Here is a 16206-nt window from a genome sequence, read left to right as displayed (position 1 = left end):
CCCCCCTCCCTACTGGATTCCGTACCCTTCGACATGGATGTCCCGCCGTCCCTCGACCCGCTGGATTGTTGTTTCTTGGCGCAGTGAAGGAGGAGAAGGGGAAAAGGAATCATGCCGGGACTGCTAATGGATTTAGGGAGAGCGCAAGTGACCATGCCGTGATCTTGCGCATCCAGGGCCGCCGTCACCCTGCCTTGCTCAACGAGTCTAGAAGAATTACGGGGGGACTCGAACCCGCGGCACCGGGTGGATTAAAACCACTGTGCATTTTTTAAGAACAACATGAAGATTACCTCCCCTCATCTGATGATAAGCAGTCTCGTTTTCAGGTCCAACCTCAGGCTGATCCCGCTTCTGCTGCTGTTTCTTGGTTACTCTCGCGGGATGCCACACGTTTTAAGATTTGGTAAGACTCTTGTTTGTTGATGGTGCACGGTATGATCTGTAGCGATCCAATCAGTCGCACGAACTGCCCATGTGATTGTCCACGGTGTAAAGGGGCATTCGCGGGTTGCAAAAGCATGTTGCAAAATGTCATTTTGTCCCACTCTTGCCTTGTTTGGCTGGCTTAAAAACAGTGTGGAGTTGGCAAAACAATTTCACCGGCACTCTTAGTAAATCCCATTCGTTAATGGCTAGTTCACGGTTGTACCTTTATTATCGCGTAATGTTTCGTGACGCTGTTTTAGAGGCTGTTTGAGTTTTCCTTGAAACCAGTGTTACAGTAACTTTGAGAGGTAACCAACCGTAGCTGTACCACGAAAGGACTGCTGCTCTCATGCAACAGTTTCGCGGATATATGGGCAGCCGATAGAAAACATAGCCTAAGTGCCAGATACGTTGCACTCGTCTCCTCACTGGTGTCTCTCTTTGCGGAGTGTAGAATCTCCACGGCCCCTTAAAACTGCTGACACCCTAAAACATGTCCTCTGCAGTAAATGTTTACATGTAAACGTTGCCACCGGAGCGCGAGATCAATCACTTTGATCTGTCACAAGGGCCAATCGATGTACCGGCAAGGAAAGTAGCCTGCTTTCGATCCTTAATCCCACTGAACGCCTATCCAACTGGAATTCCCGTGGTGGTTTTGCTTATCTATACAGTTGCCAATGTGCAGTTCTTTATTGTCAAGACTCATTGCTCGGGATGAATGACTGGATCACATTGGGAAGCCCAGAAAATGTGACCACACGACAGTTAAAGGCACCGCGTTCTAGTCTATATTTAAGTGTAGACCATTATCCAAAAAACAAATGATCAGCCATTTGTATTCAAAAACTATAACATGGCTTGACAGAAGAGTTATCAAATCAATTTTATTAAAGTGAGCCTACTTCTTCAACAGTTGCCACCTCGGCGTTATAAATGGCTAATTCGTAACTAACTGTGCAAACCGTTCCATAAACGCCTGCGATTCCATTCCTAAAATCACTCAATCGGGGCCTCTTGTGGTTTCCTCTGTTGCTTAATTAGATCCGTCTCGGCATGGTTATTATGTTGAGCCGCTCGATCTCTGATGAGTGTATACGGACTTAAATCTTGGAGTGACAGGAAGGGAGCCCCCCCCTCCCCCCTCCCCACTCCCCCTTGCTTCTCCTCCCAACAGGGGATGTCATCAAGTGTTGACAACACACATCCTTACAATCCCCCTGAGGGCTCTGTACTGTTTAAGAGTCAGTCTGCGTCCGCCAGAGCCGCCGCTATGGCAACGGGATGTGCTTGTCTTCCCGCTGCATCCTCAGCTCCTCGACGAGCGATTTCCCGTCTCACACGTTGTCTGACAGTCGCCGGGCCGGCTGTTCATTAATCCTCTGGAGAGGTGCAGAGTCTCTACCGAACGGTATCTGACACGAACGTTTCCGAGCCGGAAAATAATGACTATAGGCCTGCATTCCTGAGATAGCCTTTACTGTAGGCCTACATTATTTGTGAAGTGTTTAGCCTAGTGTCACACCTTGGATGACATTCTGCTTATAGGCTTATGGACACCCAGGTTATGTGTAAATAAAATCAGATTTGGAGTCACTAGTTGCCTGTATAACTGTGTAACTGCCATATTGTATGGCGCCCATGCGTATACGCGGGATCTGCAGGGCATCTGGCATCAGCAGCATGATACTCACACACACACGCACACACACACAACTGAGCGAGATACGAGGTGATTCATGTCACTGTGATCCTTTTGCTCCGAGGTAAAAAGCTCATGTCCGGGTTTTCCCCCTATGCTCTGATCGCAGTGATACGGTTGGATACGGCTGAATCGCGGCTGTATGAAAAAAGGCGGGTCGCTGTCCGTGGTCCTGAACCAGCGACTGCTGCTGCTGTGCCGCCTGTTCGTACAGACAGCGAGCCGGCTTCTTGGCAGCTCTGTTTGCGCCTGTTGCTGAACAAAATACACAAGGTTTTTCTAGTAGACGCCCTGTAAAATGCTTTAGTCTCTGCTTGTTGCAGCATTGTATCTGTCAGTCAAGCACTTCACAACCTTCCTTTGTAGAGATGGCTCCATTGCGTGTAAGTGTAATTCATTCTCTTTGGTAAAAGAAGATGTGCAGTGCTGTGTCTGTCTTTGATTGTAAAGGAGCTTCAGAGTTTCAAGTTTCAAAGAGAGAAAGATAGAAGATGATAAGCATGTGTGTCTGTGTGTATGTGTGTGTGTATGTGTGTGTGTGTGTGTGTGTGTGTGTGTGTGTGTGTGTGTGTGTGTGTGTGTGTGTGTGTGTGTGTGTGTGTGTGCGTGCATGCGTGTGTGTGTTTGTGTGTATGTGTGTGTGCTTGCGGGCGTGTGTGTGTGTGTGTGATCCTATAAAAAAAAATGTATGTCAGTGTTTGGAAGAATGAAGAAGAGAGATAGACAAGAAAGAGAGAGAGAAATACAAGAAATCCTTTTAGAAAATAATGGAGCCCACTGGTGCTTCCACCCCCCCCCCTCCCCCCCACCCCACCTCCCATGCATTTCCTGTCCTGCAGGATTGTACTTGCTCAGCAGATAATCCCAGCTGCTCCAGCAGGAGGCTGGCTAAATGAGGAGGTCACTTCCCCTGGGTCTGTCTGTTCCCTTCCCCGGCCCCAAGTTCCCTTTCTGCTCTAGACAGGCGACTTCACATTGTATAACCGCTGTTCTCCTGTCAGCCTGGGACCTTTTACGCAGACACACACACATACACACACACACACACACACACACACACACACACTGAAACACCAAAGCAATACTCGGCCCCTTTGTGTTCACAGTATCGGTCTCACCATGTAGAGCGACAAGTTTCTATTGAGAAAGAGAAAAAAAAGGGGAAACTAGAAGTGTGCTGTGGACACACCAGCTGCAGGCGAATGTGCTGAGCTAATTTCCGCACCCCCAATTGAATTATTGTGCCCGGCGTTCATTTATAAATCTTACAGCTAATTCATTTACTTTGATACCGAAATGGGCCCAGCGCAGCCCTTACAAGGTGTAATAAAATGCGGTGTGGAGAGGAGATTCTCTTTTCATAACTGGTTCACACTGGCCTTTAGGGAGCACTGAATGGGACTGTGCATAGCGAGCGATGCTGCTAAGGGTCTAAGGGAACCTTGTTTTTTTTTTTCAATTTCCACTTCTAGTCTTCTCTCCACTTCCACTCGTACAATGTAGGCTCTGATAAAAAGAGGTGAAATGTCCACTTGAAATGAAATCCAGCAGCCTAGTTGTGTGGCACATAAAAAACTGAACTTGGTATTGAATTTCCCACCTGAAATATGGTGGCCACACGTTATCCCCTCCCACCCCTCCCCCACCTTGAATTCATTTAGAATATATTCATATCCCGATTGGGGAGTCAGAAGAGGTTGTTGAAAAACAGCTGGCCTACCTTCAAATATTTCGATTCAGAAGTTATTTTTAGATATAGCTGCTATTGCTATTAAGTTTAATTTCCCAGTTGTGACAGATGGCCATGCGTTAGAAGTCAGTGAGGTGTAACATTCAGGGTTGCATTGCAGTCTGCACAAGCATTATGTTTCAGCTAACTGGTTGACTAAAGCTAAAAGAGCTAATTTTTAATTCTTCCATGGATAACATGCTATATGTAGGCCTAGTATGTGATCCTATGTAGCTGTAGGCATAAAAGATGTTCAGTCATGATCTCATGCAGTGGGTCGTCACGTCTGTCATTCCATCAAGGCTAATTGAGCATTACTTATTAACAATTGTCTAATTCATAAATATCTCTATAGAAGTAGATGTACAAAAATAAACAATAAAGTTGAGTTAGTGTTTTAATTCAATTCTGACGAGCGTAGTTGGTCTGCTGCCGTGAGGTTGTTGCGATAACACCATCGCAGCCATCTTCAAACCCTATTGGCAGACGCAATATGTCCCATGGCTGCCGACTGCTGTGTGATTGTGACATTGTGGGCTCGAGTATTGTTTGTTTTTTCCTGCGTTTGGTTAGAGTGTCCCAGCACAGACATGCCTGTGATTATTAGGACTAAAACACAACATTGTTTTTTTCCCCTTCTTTTTTTATGGAAAAATCAAGCCTATTGTTCAGCCCTCTGGCAAAAAAACACAAAATTCCCTCTGGTGAAAGCAGTGTTTATCTAACTACTCGCACAGTGCTGTGTGCCTGGGATAAAGGTCCTTTATTGCATTTCTAATATTTAACACCCTTTTTATCCGCCTGCCTCAACTGGGTTATGGTGGCAAAATTACAATGCTGTCGAAAAAAAAAAACAAGTGAGGACGGAGGGAACAAAATTCAAGGGTTAGTTTGTAGTTAATTGACTTTATTTGCCTTTGCTCTGCCGCCAGCCTGAATGTTCAGCATGCCCGCGTTTTAGTTTTGGGATTGCAGGAATTAGGGATAACACCCTGTGCCCTGGCCCAATGCCAGCACGTTCACGGCAAACACATTTAAATAGGCACAAAGCTGCTTAAAATATTCATGTGTCACTTGTCCCCGCTGTAGCTTATAGAACTATGAAACTATCTCCCCTCTCTCCGCTGGCAAATGATTTCCATGGTTTAAAAATACCCCACCGTGGGTTTGAAGAACAAAAAGGAGATCTGTCTTACATTAGCATGCAGCACCACACAGGGGCTTCGGAGCAGGGAACCATCGAGATGGATTTCTTTAAACGTGTTTACATTCCTGAGTCTTTGAAGGTCTTGCTGTCATGCCTCAGTTACAAAAGGCTCAATGGTGATTAATTCAGGGCTAGGAGATTCTTTCAAATGGGAAAATATCTGTGAGGTATGAAATTAGTTTTCGTGTTGTGCATTTTAGCATTTCAGTCGGTTTTTCTAAGATTTTCTCCAACTGCACTCGCAAATATTATTTACATGATGGAGGCTTCAGATGATTGACCTTGTTTGCTGGGTGCTATAGCAGAAATGCCTCTCTTCTGAAGGAATTGTCTGTTTTTCGAAAATGAAACAATATGTCTCAGGCCTATACATTCTCCTATACTGCCTTGGTGGAAGGCTGGACTTGTGTTTTGGCTTTGATTTTTTTTTTCTCACAGCCTATCACTCTTTGTCATTGCCACTCAGGCTTTTCCCTGGATATCCAAAGGGGTTAGGGGGTTATATGTGCAATTGTTCTTTGAAACTGTCCCTGGAGAAGAGACCCTACAGCATGTCCCGCCCGGCGCCTGCTTGTCTGGCTCAGCGCTGACTTAATGTCTGAGCAGAAAAAAAAAACTCTTTATCTATTTATTTCGCATCTTATGACATAAGGAGCTGTCCGTCTCACAATCCCATTAAGGGAAACAGAACATTTGTATTAGAAGTCACTGAGAGGAAAATAAAATACAAGAGTAATTGTTGTAGATGAAGAAATGTGAGCAATTGGAAACGGTGTGAAGTGTGTTGCGAGAAGAAAAACAGTGAGTGTTGAGGCCAGCAGATACTGAGTAAAGATAGATTAGTTTGCCTGTGAGCGGTCCACTCTCTGCCCACTCTCAGTTTGTGGTCTTTTATTACTGTTTTTCTGATGGCTTCTGTGAAGAGGGAGAGACAGAAAGGACAGTGGAGTGTGCTGGGGAAATGTAGTGGGAGGCCAGGAGTCATGCACTGCAGCTCTGAATAAATGTCAGCAGTATAGCAATAGGGAGCTGAAAATGTGCCCGGGACTACAGAAATGCATGAAATAGCATTTAAAGGGAATAAAATGGTAAAAAAAAAGAAAAAAAAAGGATTCTTGGTCAAGTGAAACCAAAATGTATTTGTATTAGGATCAGATTAATTTATCTATATTATCTCATTACATACTTGGCTGTCCCCACATCCAGCAGACGGCAAAATGGTGGGAACCAATAAAAATCAATATGTTTGTATTGCTAAAGGGAATAAAGGGAAAAAAAACTGGCAGTATAACAGGATGCCACTGCCAAGCCCTGGATGGCCCACTCTGTGTGCATCCATCACTTACCATCTGTGAGAATGCAAACACGTAAACCAGAAAAAAAGAAAAAAGAAAAGCCCTAATGTGCAGTATAGGGGAAGATATGTGGGATTGGAGCCATAATGCAGGCCATTGTGAATGAATGACGATCTATTTAAACGGCCACAAGCTGCAGGGACTTGTTTTGGCCTGACTGTTTTTGATGGAGATATTATCACATTTTGTCCTTCTACTCTAGGTCCACCCCACGCTTTCCAAACTCATTTGGAGTATTTCCTTTTAGTGTGATCTATTCGTTCTGAGCTGACTGCTGCCTTTTAAGTGGTGTGAAAAATAGACCTTTCACATGCTGTGGTGTCGCGCTACGCTTTGCGTCATACGTGGGAGTAAAATGGGAGACCTTTTAACTTCATAGGAGCTCCATTGGAGTAATTAACACTTTAAGTGAGTACTTAATAGAGGGGAAACAAACATGGATTGTCCAATGGTTTATTATGTAAGCTGATGAAAGCGCTAATTGAGAGCCAGAGTAAATGTTTACTGTGTATTTTTCTCTTTTGTTCAATGTGTTTGTTGCTATGGGGGCTCAGTCAGTGGCAAATCAGCATTTATAATTTCATCCACGCAGCGATATTTACACTTATAAAAACTGCGTCCTGATGTGTTCTAATGTGAAGCCATTGCGTGTGGATTTCAAGCGTGCAGCCCATTGAAAAGATATTCGGGGGGGTGGGGGGGGGACTCATTGACGTCCAAATTCAGAAGTCAATCGATTACAGAATGCCCCCCCCCCCCCCCCACTTGTGTTGGCTATGATGTGAGTCAATGGTCGGGTTAGGATGTGATGTGATGTGATTCACCTTCATCTCCAGCCAGCTGAATAAAGCGGTAATGGGAGGAGGGCGAGAGTCTGATTGAAAGAGAGAAAGCAGAGTGCGCTGCTCCCATTGACAAGCGCTGCCGGTCGGATGTATGAACGTTCCCTCTGTGTGTGTGTGAACTGAGGACACCATGGGGAAATGGGCTCTGTGGGAGGACGTATTATATTCAGCCAGTCTTACTTAAATTCATGTTCTTTGAATCAGCATGACACTCCATTGTATATAAGCCATACACCAGGGCCAATGCAAAAATGTCCCCCTGCTATTTTTGAGTTTCGTTTTTTTCTGTCCTTTTGCGTCAAGCCTTTATAAAGTGTTTGTTTATTTTTCTCTAAGCGGTCGTCCAATCTTTATTGTTTTTAAAGTGGCCACGAGGCACTTTCAGTTTGCATTCATTCTAGCGGCCCCTTTGGACAAAAGCGGTAGTGTTTCTTTACGTAAGCAAGCTGTTGTTCCTGGGTGAGCCCGGTACAAAGGCATAGAGAAAAACTATATGAAAATAGCGTTCTTTGCGCTGATGGTCTCTTCATGTCGTTCATGATCATCAGACTAGTTCTGTTTCAGAAATAGTTCAAAGTTCCTTGTAGCGAATTTGAAGGTATTTTCGATGGGAAAGGTAGGAGAAGAGAAACATGCAAAGGGAAGAAAGAAGTTTATCTGTTTCATTTTTTTTGGCTGCAGCAGCCTCCGTCAGGGTTCTGTCGCCCACACTCAAAACAAAACACTTCCCCATTGTTTTGATAGTGTGACCTACCAATCCGCCCTCATCCACGCACACAAAGAGGAGGACCTCGGGAACAGACTTGGATTGATTCCCTACCTTGAATCTGTTTCATAATTTCTGAGGCAACATAATGATGCCAATTGCCTTCTTTCGTCCTTGCACAGCCACCCACTATAGGGACATTGCTTTTTAAACATTGACAAAATGCCCATTAATTTCCTTTCCAGCAGGGCGTGAATGAATATGAGCAAAGCAAAGGTGTGAAAAACAGCAAACTGCCGATCAGATGGAAGATTAGAACAGGGCTCATGTTCCACCAATTTCACCTCTACACCACCTTTTTAACATTTATCCTCAAGATCTTTTCTTATTTATTGAGGAAGAAAAATGAGCCTACATATTTCAGGAACTTCATGATTCAGTCATTTTTCTTTAGTATCTGTAAGCCGCGGGCTATTTTTTCCTCTCTGAAGTCAGTGTTCAGGTCGCTTTCATTTCTTTCTCTCCTACTTGCATGGTTGTGCCTGTGTGTGTGTGTGTGTGTGTGTGTGTGTGTGTGTGTGTGTGTGTGTGTGTGTGTGTGTGTGTGTGTGTGTGTGTGCGCGTGTGTGTGTGTGTGTGCGTGCGTGTGTGCGTGTGTGTGTGTGTGTGTGTCTGTGTGTGTGTGTGTGTGTGTGTGTGTGTGTGTGTGTTTGTAGAACAAGCAAGACAAATTGACACACCTCTGCAGCAAAGTGTACTAGTAGCATATTGACTTGTAACCTGTGGCTCTGTCTGATTATCAGCTATAGCTTGTGTGTGCTGCAGTGGCTGATAGGAGGCTGATGAACCCAAACCAGGAGCTGACATTTTCCTTGCCCTGTGGCTGGGAGACAAAGGCGTGTGTGTGTGTGTGTGTGTGTGTGTGTGTGTGTGTGTGTGTGTGTGTGTGTGTGTGTGTGTGTGTGTGTGTGTGTGTGTGTGTGTGTGTGTGTGTGTGTGTGTGTGTGTGTGTGTGTGTGTGTGTGTGTGTGTGTGCAGCCAGGTGCCCTTTCAGGTCTAATGGTCCATCCATTCAGTCCATTTAATTGAGTGTCTTTTATCTGCCTCCAGTGACCTCTTTTTATTCTCCATTTCTCCCTCTTCATTTCCTTTCGCTCATCCATTCCCCCCCCCCCCCCCTCCTCCCTTCTCCTCTTTCTTTCTTCTGACTTTATACATCACGGCCATCACCTGTTGTTTCCTTTAGGACATCTGAAGGGCCATGAGGGGGAGACAGTGTGACAGCAAAGTGCACTTTTCCGGACATCAAATCAATATCCAGAATCCGAGAAAATAGAATTCTTCTGTCCATTTTTTTCTCCACTTTTCTCCATTTCTTTTTTCCATCCACTCTGTCCTTCCCTGTCCTTCTCGCCCCCAGTCAGTCGTCTTTGTCTCCCTCTGTCTCTCAGCTTGTCTCCTTGGTCCGCTCCCTTGTACTTTGTTCACTTCTCTCTCTATCATCAAGCCTTTACTTCTACCTCTCTTCCGTGTCCTTGCAAACACAAAGGAGGCAAAATCCTCCCATTGGCACACACATCATTCCAAAACCTTTATTTCCCATTGTAACGTTTGAATTTCCAAGCGAAGAATACCTTTTCAGTTCCCCCACTTTCCATTGAATTTAACCCAATCCCAGAGTAGAAAACACTGTCCTTCCGGTTTTCATCCCCGTGACTTACTTTGTTATGTTTGTAACGTATATATGCGACACGGTGCAGGCCTTTGTATCATTTATCTGCGTAACACCAGCTGGCCTTATATTATCTATACCCCCTATAGTCTCGATAAGCTTTTCATGGCATACATGGTGGAGGCAGACAAGATATGGATTTACTATGGTGGAAAAATTGTAGTTGGAATTAAATTGGAAACCCTGACACGCCTGTTGATTTTGTAATTCAATGTGTGTGTGTAAGAACATTATTGCCCCATCTACTATACTCATATTTGACTATCTATAATGTATATTTTTGGCATATTAAAGTCAAGACTTATACTGGCCTACGTGTCATTAAGTTTCTGAAAGTGATAATCCGTTTCTGTGCAAGTATCTCTGAACGTTATGAAGATTAGAAATAATTATAATGTATATTATTTAAATATAATAATCAGATATCCTGGAACCCTGTAAAATGTTGCCCCTTTTGTTCTTTTTCTTCTTCTTTTCTCATCCCCATCAACCTTTCAAAAAAGAGAAAAAAAAAACTAGCTGTGAGCGCTAAAGAGCCGCCTACTGAATTAATTCTTGACCTTTGGCCCTGATGGGAGATAACATCGGCTCCTGCTACAAGAAAGAAAGTCTAATTTCACAGCCATTTTGTTCATAGATTGACAAAGGAGGGGAGAGTGTAATACAGGGACATTTTTGATGAGCAGGAGAACGGTGGGCATTAGAATGAGAGTGTGGGGAGAGCTGAGAGAGGACGATGGAGTCTCGTACAATTTGCCGTGCCCTAATTGCAACATTAAAAATTAAACTTTCCGTCTAGCTCCACGTACCAAGGTCGTATTATGTGGTAAAATCCCTGCCAGAGATCGTGCAGTCTTACATTCATACTGCTTTCCCACTCTTCTCAGATAAGCGCTGGCGGTGGGCTCATATCTACAATGTAAATGATCAGCAAATGGCACAATAGAGTGAGAATTTTTCTTTTTTTTCTGGCGAGTTATGCTGAGAGACAGTTGGAAATCCCACGGCTTAACTTTTCACAGAGATGGTTGTTAAGTCTCCGAGATTACTGTTCTCATCTATATTTATTTTTGCGAGCGTTATAGCTTGAGGGCTAGAGTATATCCAGGGACGCTGCAAACACCCGGTCCGTCTTGCCTAGTACTTCTCAACTGCATCGCCGTAAACAGATAATCATGGTCTTATCACAATGGAGGGGATGAAAAGTGCTTATAAACCCAAAAGAGGCACAGGAGCACGTATTGTGGCAATGCTCTCGAGGCTGGACTCCATTCTCCCGTTAGCCTGCGCTGGATAATTAGCATCTCTCACACGTGCTTAGGCTTGATTAAAAGTCAGTTTACAGTGAGCGCCACTGTGAGGTCGCCATCTGTCACCTGCCGTTGCCTCCATGAGATGTGCACTAGTCAGACGGTGTGTGTGTGTGTGTGTGTGTGTGTGTGTGTGTGTGTGTGTGTGTGTGTGTGTGTGTGTGTGTGTGTGTGTGTGTGTGTGTGTGTGTGTGTGTGTGTGTGTGTGTGTGTGTGTGTGTGTGATAAACAACCGTTTGATAAAGGAGACAGAAAGATGGGGCTCAGAAAAATAAATGGCAGAGACGGGTGAAGCCTTGAAGCATGCTGCTCAATAATCGGCCCCTTCCACACTCCCTATGGTCTCTCTATATACTGTGTGAGAGCCAAAATCACATATTTTCTGTGTTGGCAGAAAAACGCCCCAGACGGCAGTTTCGGGATTTGTATTATTTACTTGGACCTATAACCTTGTGACTGCATTGGTGGGAATACGCGTGCCTATACTTGGAAGTCAGATTGAAAGTGTGTGTGAGCACTCTAAGGCTCATAAAACCCCCACAGTGTGTGTGAAAGCCACTGTGTTTCTCCTCAAAATGCATGAGCATCAATCATATCGAATGCCATTGCCACAGTTGCAATATGCGGAGCTTCATAAATGTAGGGACTATATGCATTTATGACTAATGTTAATGCTGCCTTCATGAGGTACATTTACATACCTTGTGCTATTGTGGCTTTTGTGTGCTATTAGAAACGTGTGCACCAAATTTGTAGAGCTTGTCATGTGTATACTTTGTATACATTTTGCTTCTGTGACAATATCCTAAATATTTCAAGTTATACCCTGGAATATTTGGGGGAAAAAGGGGGGAAGGAAGCATTCACAAAAAAATCGAACAAACTCTTCTGTCAGATACAGTCGGAGGGGAACAAAGAGTTCCAAAATGGCTCACAGAGGATCAGCAAAGACAATGGGAAAGTGTTTTGCTTGCAAAGGGTGAAAAAATATTTATTGAAGCTCGACTGCACTTCCTCAGGCAGCGCTGAAAGATGCCTTGAGGAAGAGCTGGAGACGGGTTGTTGCCACCTTCCAGTGTGTTTATATATCACAGCCGCCGTCTTCTGCTCTGCGTGCCTCTGTTGATTTGTGTGCATCTTGTGAGGCTACAATAAACATGTTCCATTAGGATGCGAGGCGCTAACAGTTTTCTTAACAGTGTTGTGGACTCTCTATGCCTGGTAAATGTTAGATAGTAACATAAAGTGTATGTGACTTGGGGCTGTAAGGAGCTCTAGTGTGCATGTTTCATCTCCACCAATAAGAATCTCAAATAGGTCCAATATTTATAAAAAATAAAAATATATCAATGTACACAGACTAAGAGCCTTTCCCATACTCCAGGATAATATGGGATTGATTATTTGCATTTTTAGAAAAAGTGTTTATTGACTTTTTTATTTTGTATTGAAAGGAATGAAAGCTAAAACACTGACTCATGAAACTTGATCTCACATAGTTGATCAAAAGTAAATGTCAAAGACCAAACAATGAATCGATCAATCGATTGGAGGGAAAAGCAATGGCAGCCCAAAATGGAATTGTCTGCGTTTGTTGAAAAATGCTTACTGATGGATTTCATGTAATGGATTTGTTTTTGTTATATTGTTTTTTTTTTAAATATAAAGCCTCTCCTTGGGAAATGTTTTGAGTATTCACACTACAAACCCACACCCTGGCCTCTCCCTGTGTTTCTATGTTTGTCTGAGCAGGTAGTTGAAACTCAGGAGCATTCCGCCAGATTGCATACAAGGTAGTACTGCAGATGTGTTCATGCATCAGCTATAACTGCATAGATAGATATGATATATTTCAGCAAAATAGTTGAAATATATTACAGCCTCATATAGCTAACTCTAGCTGTGACCTTATGTTTCTGAAAGGAACTCATTTTAATCTGAGGAACAGGCTGTGTGTTTCTGTATTATGTTCACGCATGTGTGTTTGATGATACTTCCGATCCAACACGACATTGGACTCTAACTGTTTTCCCATATGTCTTTAATGAGCTCATCTAATTCCACATTTTGTGTGTGTGTGTGTGTGTGTGTGTGTGTGTGTGTGTGTGTGTGTGTGTGTGTGTGTGTGTGTGTGTGTGTGTGTGTGTGTGTGTGTGTGTGTGTGTGTGTGTGTGTGTGTGTGTGTGTGTGTGTGTGTGTGTGTGTGTGTGTGTGTGTGTGTGTGTGTGTGTGTGTGTGTGTGTGTGTGTGTGTGTGTGTGTGTGCTTTGTGTGGCCCACTTGGTGCCCCCACGTCTTATTTTCACGGCATCTATTATTTCCTTTCAGTTGCGTTCGCAGTGTGAGAGCAGTGGAGAGAGGTTGGAATCAGAAGTCATTTGGGACTTCAGCAATTCAAGGCCCGTGGAAGTGCACTCACAGTTTGGCACAATTAGTACCAAAAGGGGTCCCCGCTTGACAAATTAGCACACACAAAATGTCAGCCGGTAGTTTAGCACATCCACAATGAGCCCAATTGCAAATTAGCACATATTTTGAGGAGGGAGCTGGCACAGTGTTATGAATAGAGAGAGAGAGAGAGAGAGAGAGAGAGAGAGAGAGAGAGAGAGAGAGAGAGAGAGACGGGCAAATTAGCACATCTGTTGCCAGCGCTTACAATGAATACATGTTATGTGATCACAGTTTTTTTCTCCCTCTTGGCCAGGGCCGCCTTTATGCACGGGCTTACCTGGGCTGAAGCCCCAGGGCCTATGAAGATCAGGGGCCTCTCAAAAAAATTTTTTTTTTTTTTTTTTTTTTTTTTTTACTTTCTCAATATAGGCCCCTGATCTAAGAAGGCCCCGAACATTGTCATTTAAAACAATAAATTATTGACTGGCTCATGATAGGCCCCTAATCTTCGTAGGGGGGGCGGGCGTACGGAGAACAGGGGCCTATTATGAACCAGTAAAGAAAAAGGAAAAAAAATCACATTATTTTTGGCCTATGAAGATCAAGGGGCCTATCATTCACCAGTACATTTGTTATTTTTGTTTAAATAACATTGTTCGGGGCAACGCAGATCATGAGCCTATATTGAGTTGAGCCATAAAAACAAAACGAAGAATTCAAAGAGAGAAGTAGCTTTGGGATAAGGGATTATTTAAAAAAAAAAATGGAATGCTGAATGACTGGATTTTTTAAACCTTTATATTTTTGTTTCTGCTTTTTGGTATTTCTGTGTCAAATTATTCCAGAAAATAGCTCACATAGGACACAGTTGATTTAGCCTTAGTTTTCTTCTCAAAGTGCACCAGATTGATGCATTTTACTTTAAAAGGTTCAAATTTTTCTTCCGGGGGGGCATGCCCCCGGACCCCCCTAGAAGGTCCTGGGTCCCCACCGCTGTCTCTTCAATAACTTGGAAAAACACTGTAACCAACCAGGAGGGGTTTAAGTACATGATACCTTAGGTGATTTTGTATTTCATCAATAGAGATATTATGGTGTAGACAAACATGGCTTTTACGCATCTGTATTGTAAGACCGCCGCCCGAGGTGGGGGGGAGGGGGGGGCCTACGAAACCTCTCAGCCCCAGGGCCCAGTGGCAGGTAAAGGCAGCCCTGCTCTTGGCACATGGCTAAGGGACAAGGGTGGTGGGTAGGTAGCGCACACGTACCTAATTGAAGACTATACTGTATGTTCGTGTGTGCTCATTATAAGAGATTGATGAGCTTGACCTTTTTGGCAACGGTATATAGCTAAAATTATTAACCCGAGTGTAACTGAACTTGGGGTATATCTCTTATGAATGCAGAAGCAGGCTAGTGTGGGCTTTTAAAAATTCCCACATCAGTTCCATTTTCCCTCCCGGACTCAGTTGTTCCCGCCTACCTGTAACCTGACAGGCCTGTTTAGACTCAATCTTTTTTTTTTTTTTTTTGCAGTGCGTGATTGTGTGCATTCACACGTGTACGGTCAAGTGTGTGAGTCAGCCCTGCAGGCTTAGCGTCCAGCCGTGGCAGGTGACAGTCCGGTCCACTGTCAAGAGGCTTTATAGGCTGACAGGAGAACGAGTGATTCTATTCTGGTGGGAGAAAAAAAAGCCACACCACGCGACAATGGCAAACAAGTCGGATAACATTGACGGATATATATATATACTGTTGTTCACTTAAGCTTCTTTCTAATGGCTTCATGTTCCAGGTCCAGAGGGATTGTAGAAAGTATTGATCGACTGCTGACTCACTGCTCTGGTCGTCTTTATATTGTTGTTATGTCCTTGGCTATTTTTTTATTTTTATTTTTTGTATTATATTATTATTATTATTATTATTAATATTATAAATAAATCTCAATTCCTATTTAGGGATTTCATTCTGTTAGTATTCTTTTCATTAATGGGAAGCATGCACAAACTTCTTTCATTCGGCTGCTTTTAATCTTATTTTCTCTCATTTAATGTCAAGGTGCAGTCACCGATTCCGGAGAATGCTTATTGTCAAAATCACTGTCCATACTGTGTGTGTGCTGGAAAAAATAATCAAGCTTAGGCTCTGTAAACTGGCAGGTTATCAAAGGGTATACAAAGGAGGTCCTCCCTAGCTAGCAACATGCATGTTTACAGAGCCTAGGCTGTGTATTTAAACAGTATGGACAGGTAGCGGATCATGAGGAGATATTCACAGATTAAAAAAAGTGATTTTGTCAATAAGTATTCTCCAGAATTGCTGACTCCACCTCACGGTTGGCCCCTGAAGAAGTTTGCTACATTCCAACCAAGATCTCTATCTATAATAAAAAAGGAACTTCTATACATCAAGTTTACTGCGTTCTCTTATCTTGCTCCTGCACAACCATTGCTCTGTGAGATATTATCCCTGAGCCTCGGCCAGGGAAGATGTCGCTGGTCAAATCATACACTGTAAACCATCACCTCTGCTAGAACTAACTCTATTAAGAGTGTGTATGTGGCCATACGTGGAGAAAATAACTAAATATCAATCCGTATGGGAGGACAATGATAAGATTATTCATGAGAAATAGGCCCTTTGCTTATCTAAGAGGAATTTTACACTTTTTCCTTACACCGATTACATTGATAAATTGATTATATACTGTGATATACTGTAGTGCTGGCGAGCTTCCCAACATCTCATGTGCGTGATCAGATTCCCGGGGATCTTCGGGGAGACAGAGAGAGAGAGAGAGA

The 16206-nt window shown here is 43.5% G+C and overlaps 1 protein-coding gene across 2 annotated transcripts in view; it reads left to right on the top strand.

Moving 5' to 3' along the window:
* Positions 1-282: 282 nt before the first annotated feature.
* Positions 283-16206, top strand: part of LOC307265813 (glutamate receptor ionotropic, kainate 2-like) — a gene marked incomplete at both ends in the record, with an annotated part of 67190 nt that continues 51266 nt past the window's right edge. For both annotated transcript variants that reach the window (XM_080047623.1, XM_080047622.1), the window contains one exon: positions 283-406. In XM_080047623.1, the coding sequence (XP_079903749.1) occupies positions 283-406 (124 nt within the window). The remainder of the gene's footprint in view (positions 407-16206) is intronic.

The sequence above is a fragment of the Ammodytes marinus genome (assembly GCF_949987685.1).
Source record: "Ammodytes marinus genome assembly, chromosome: 19".
In the NCBI taxonomy this organism is placed as follows: domain Eukaryota; kingdom Metazoa; phylum Chordata; class Actinopteri; order Uranoscopiformes; family Ammodytidae; genus Ammodytes; species Ammodytes marinus.
This window is presented reverse-complemented; position numbering and strand designations above follow the sequence as displayed.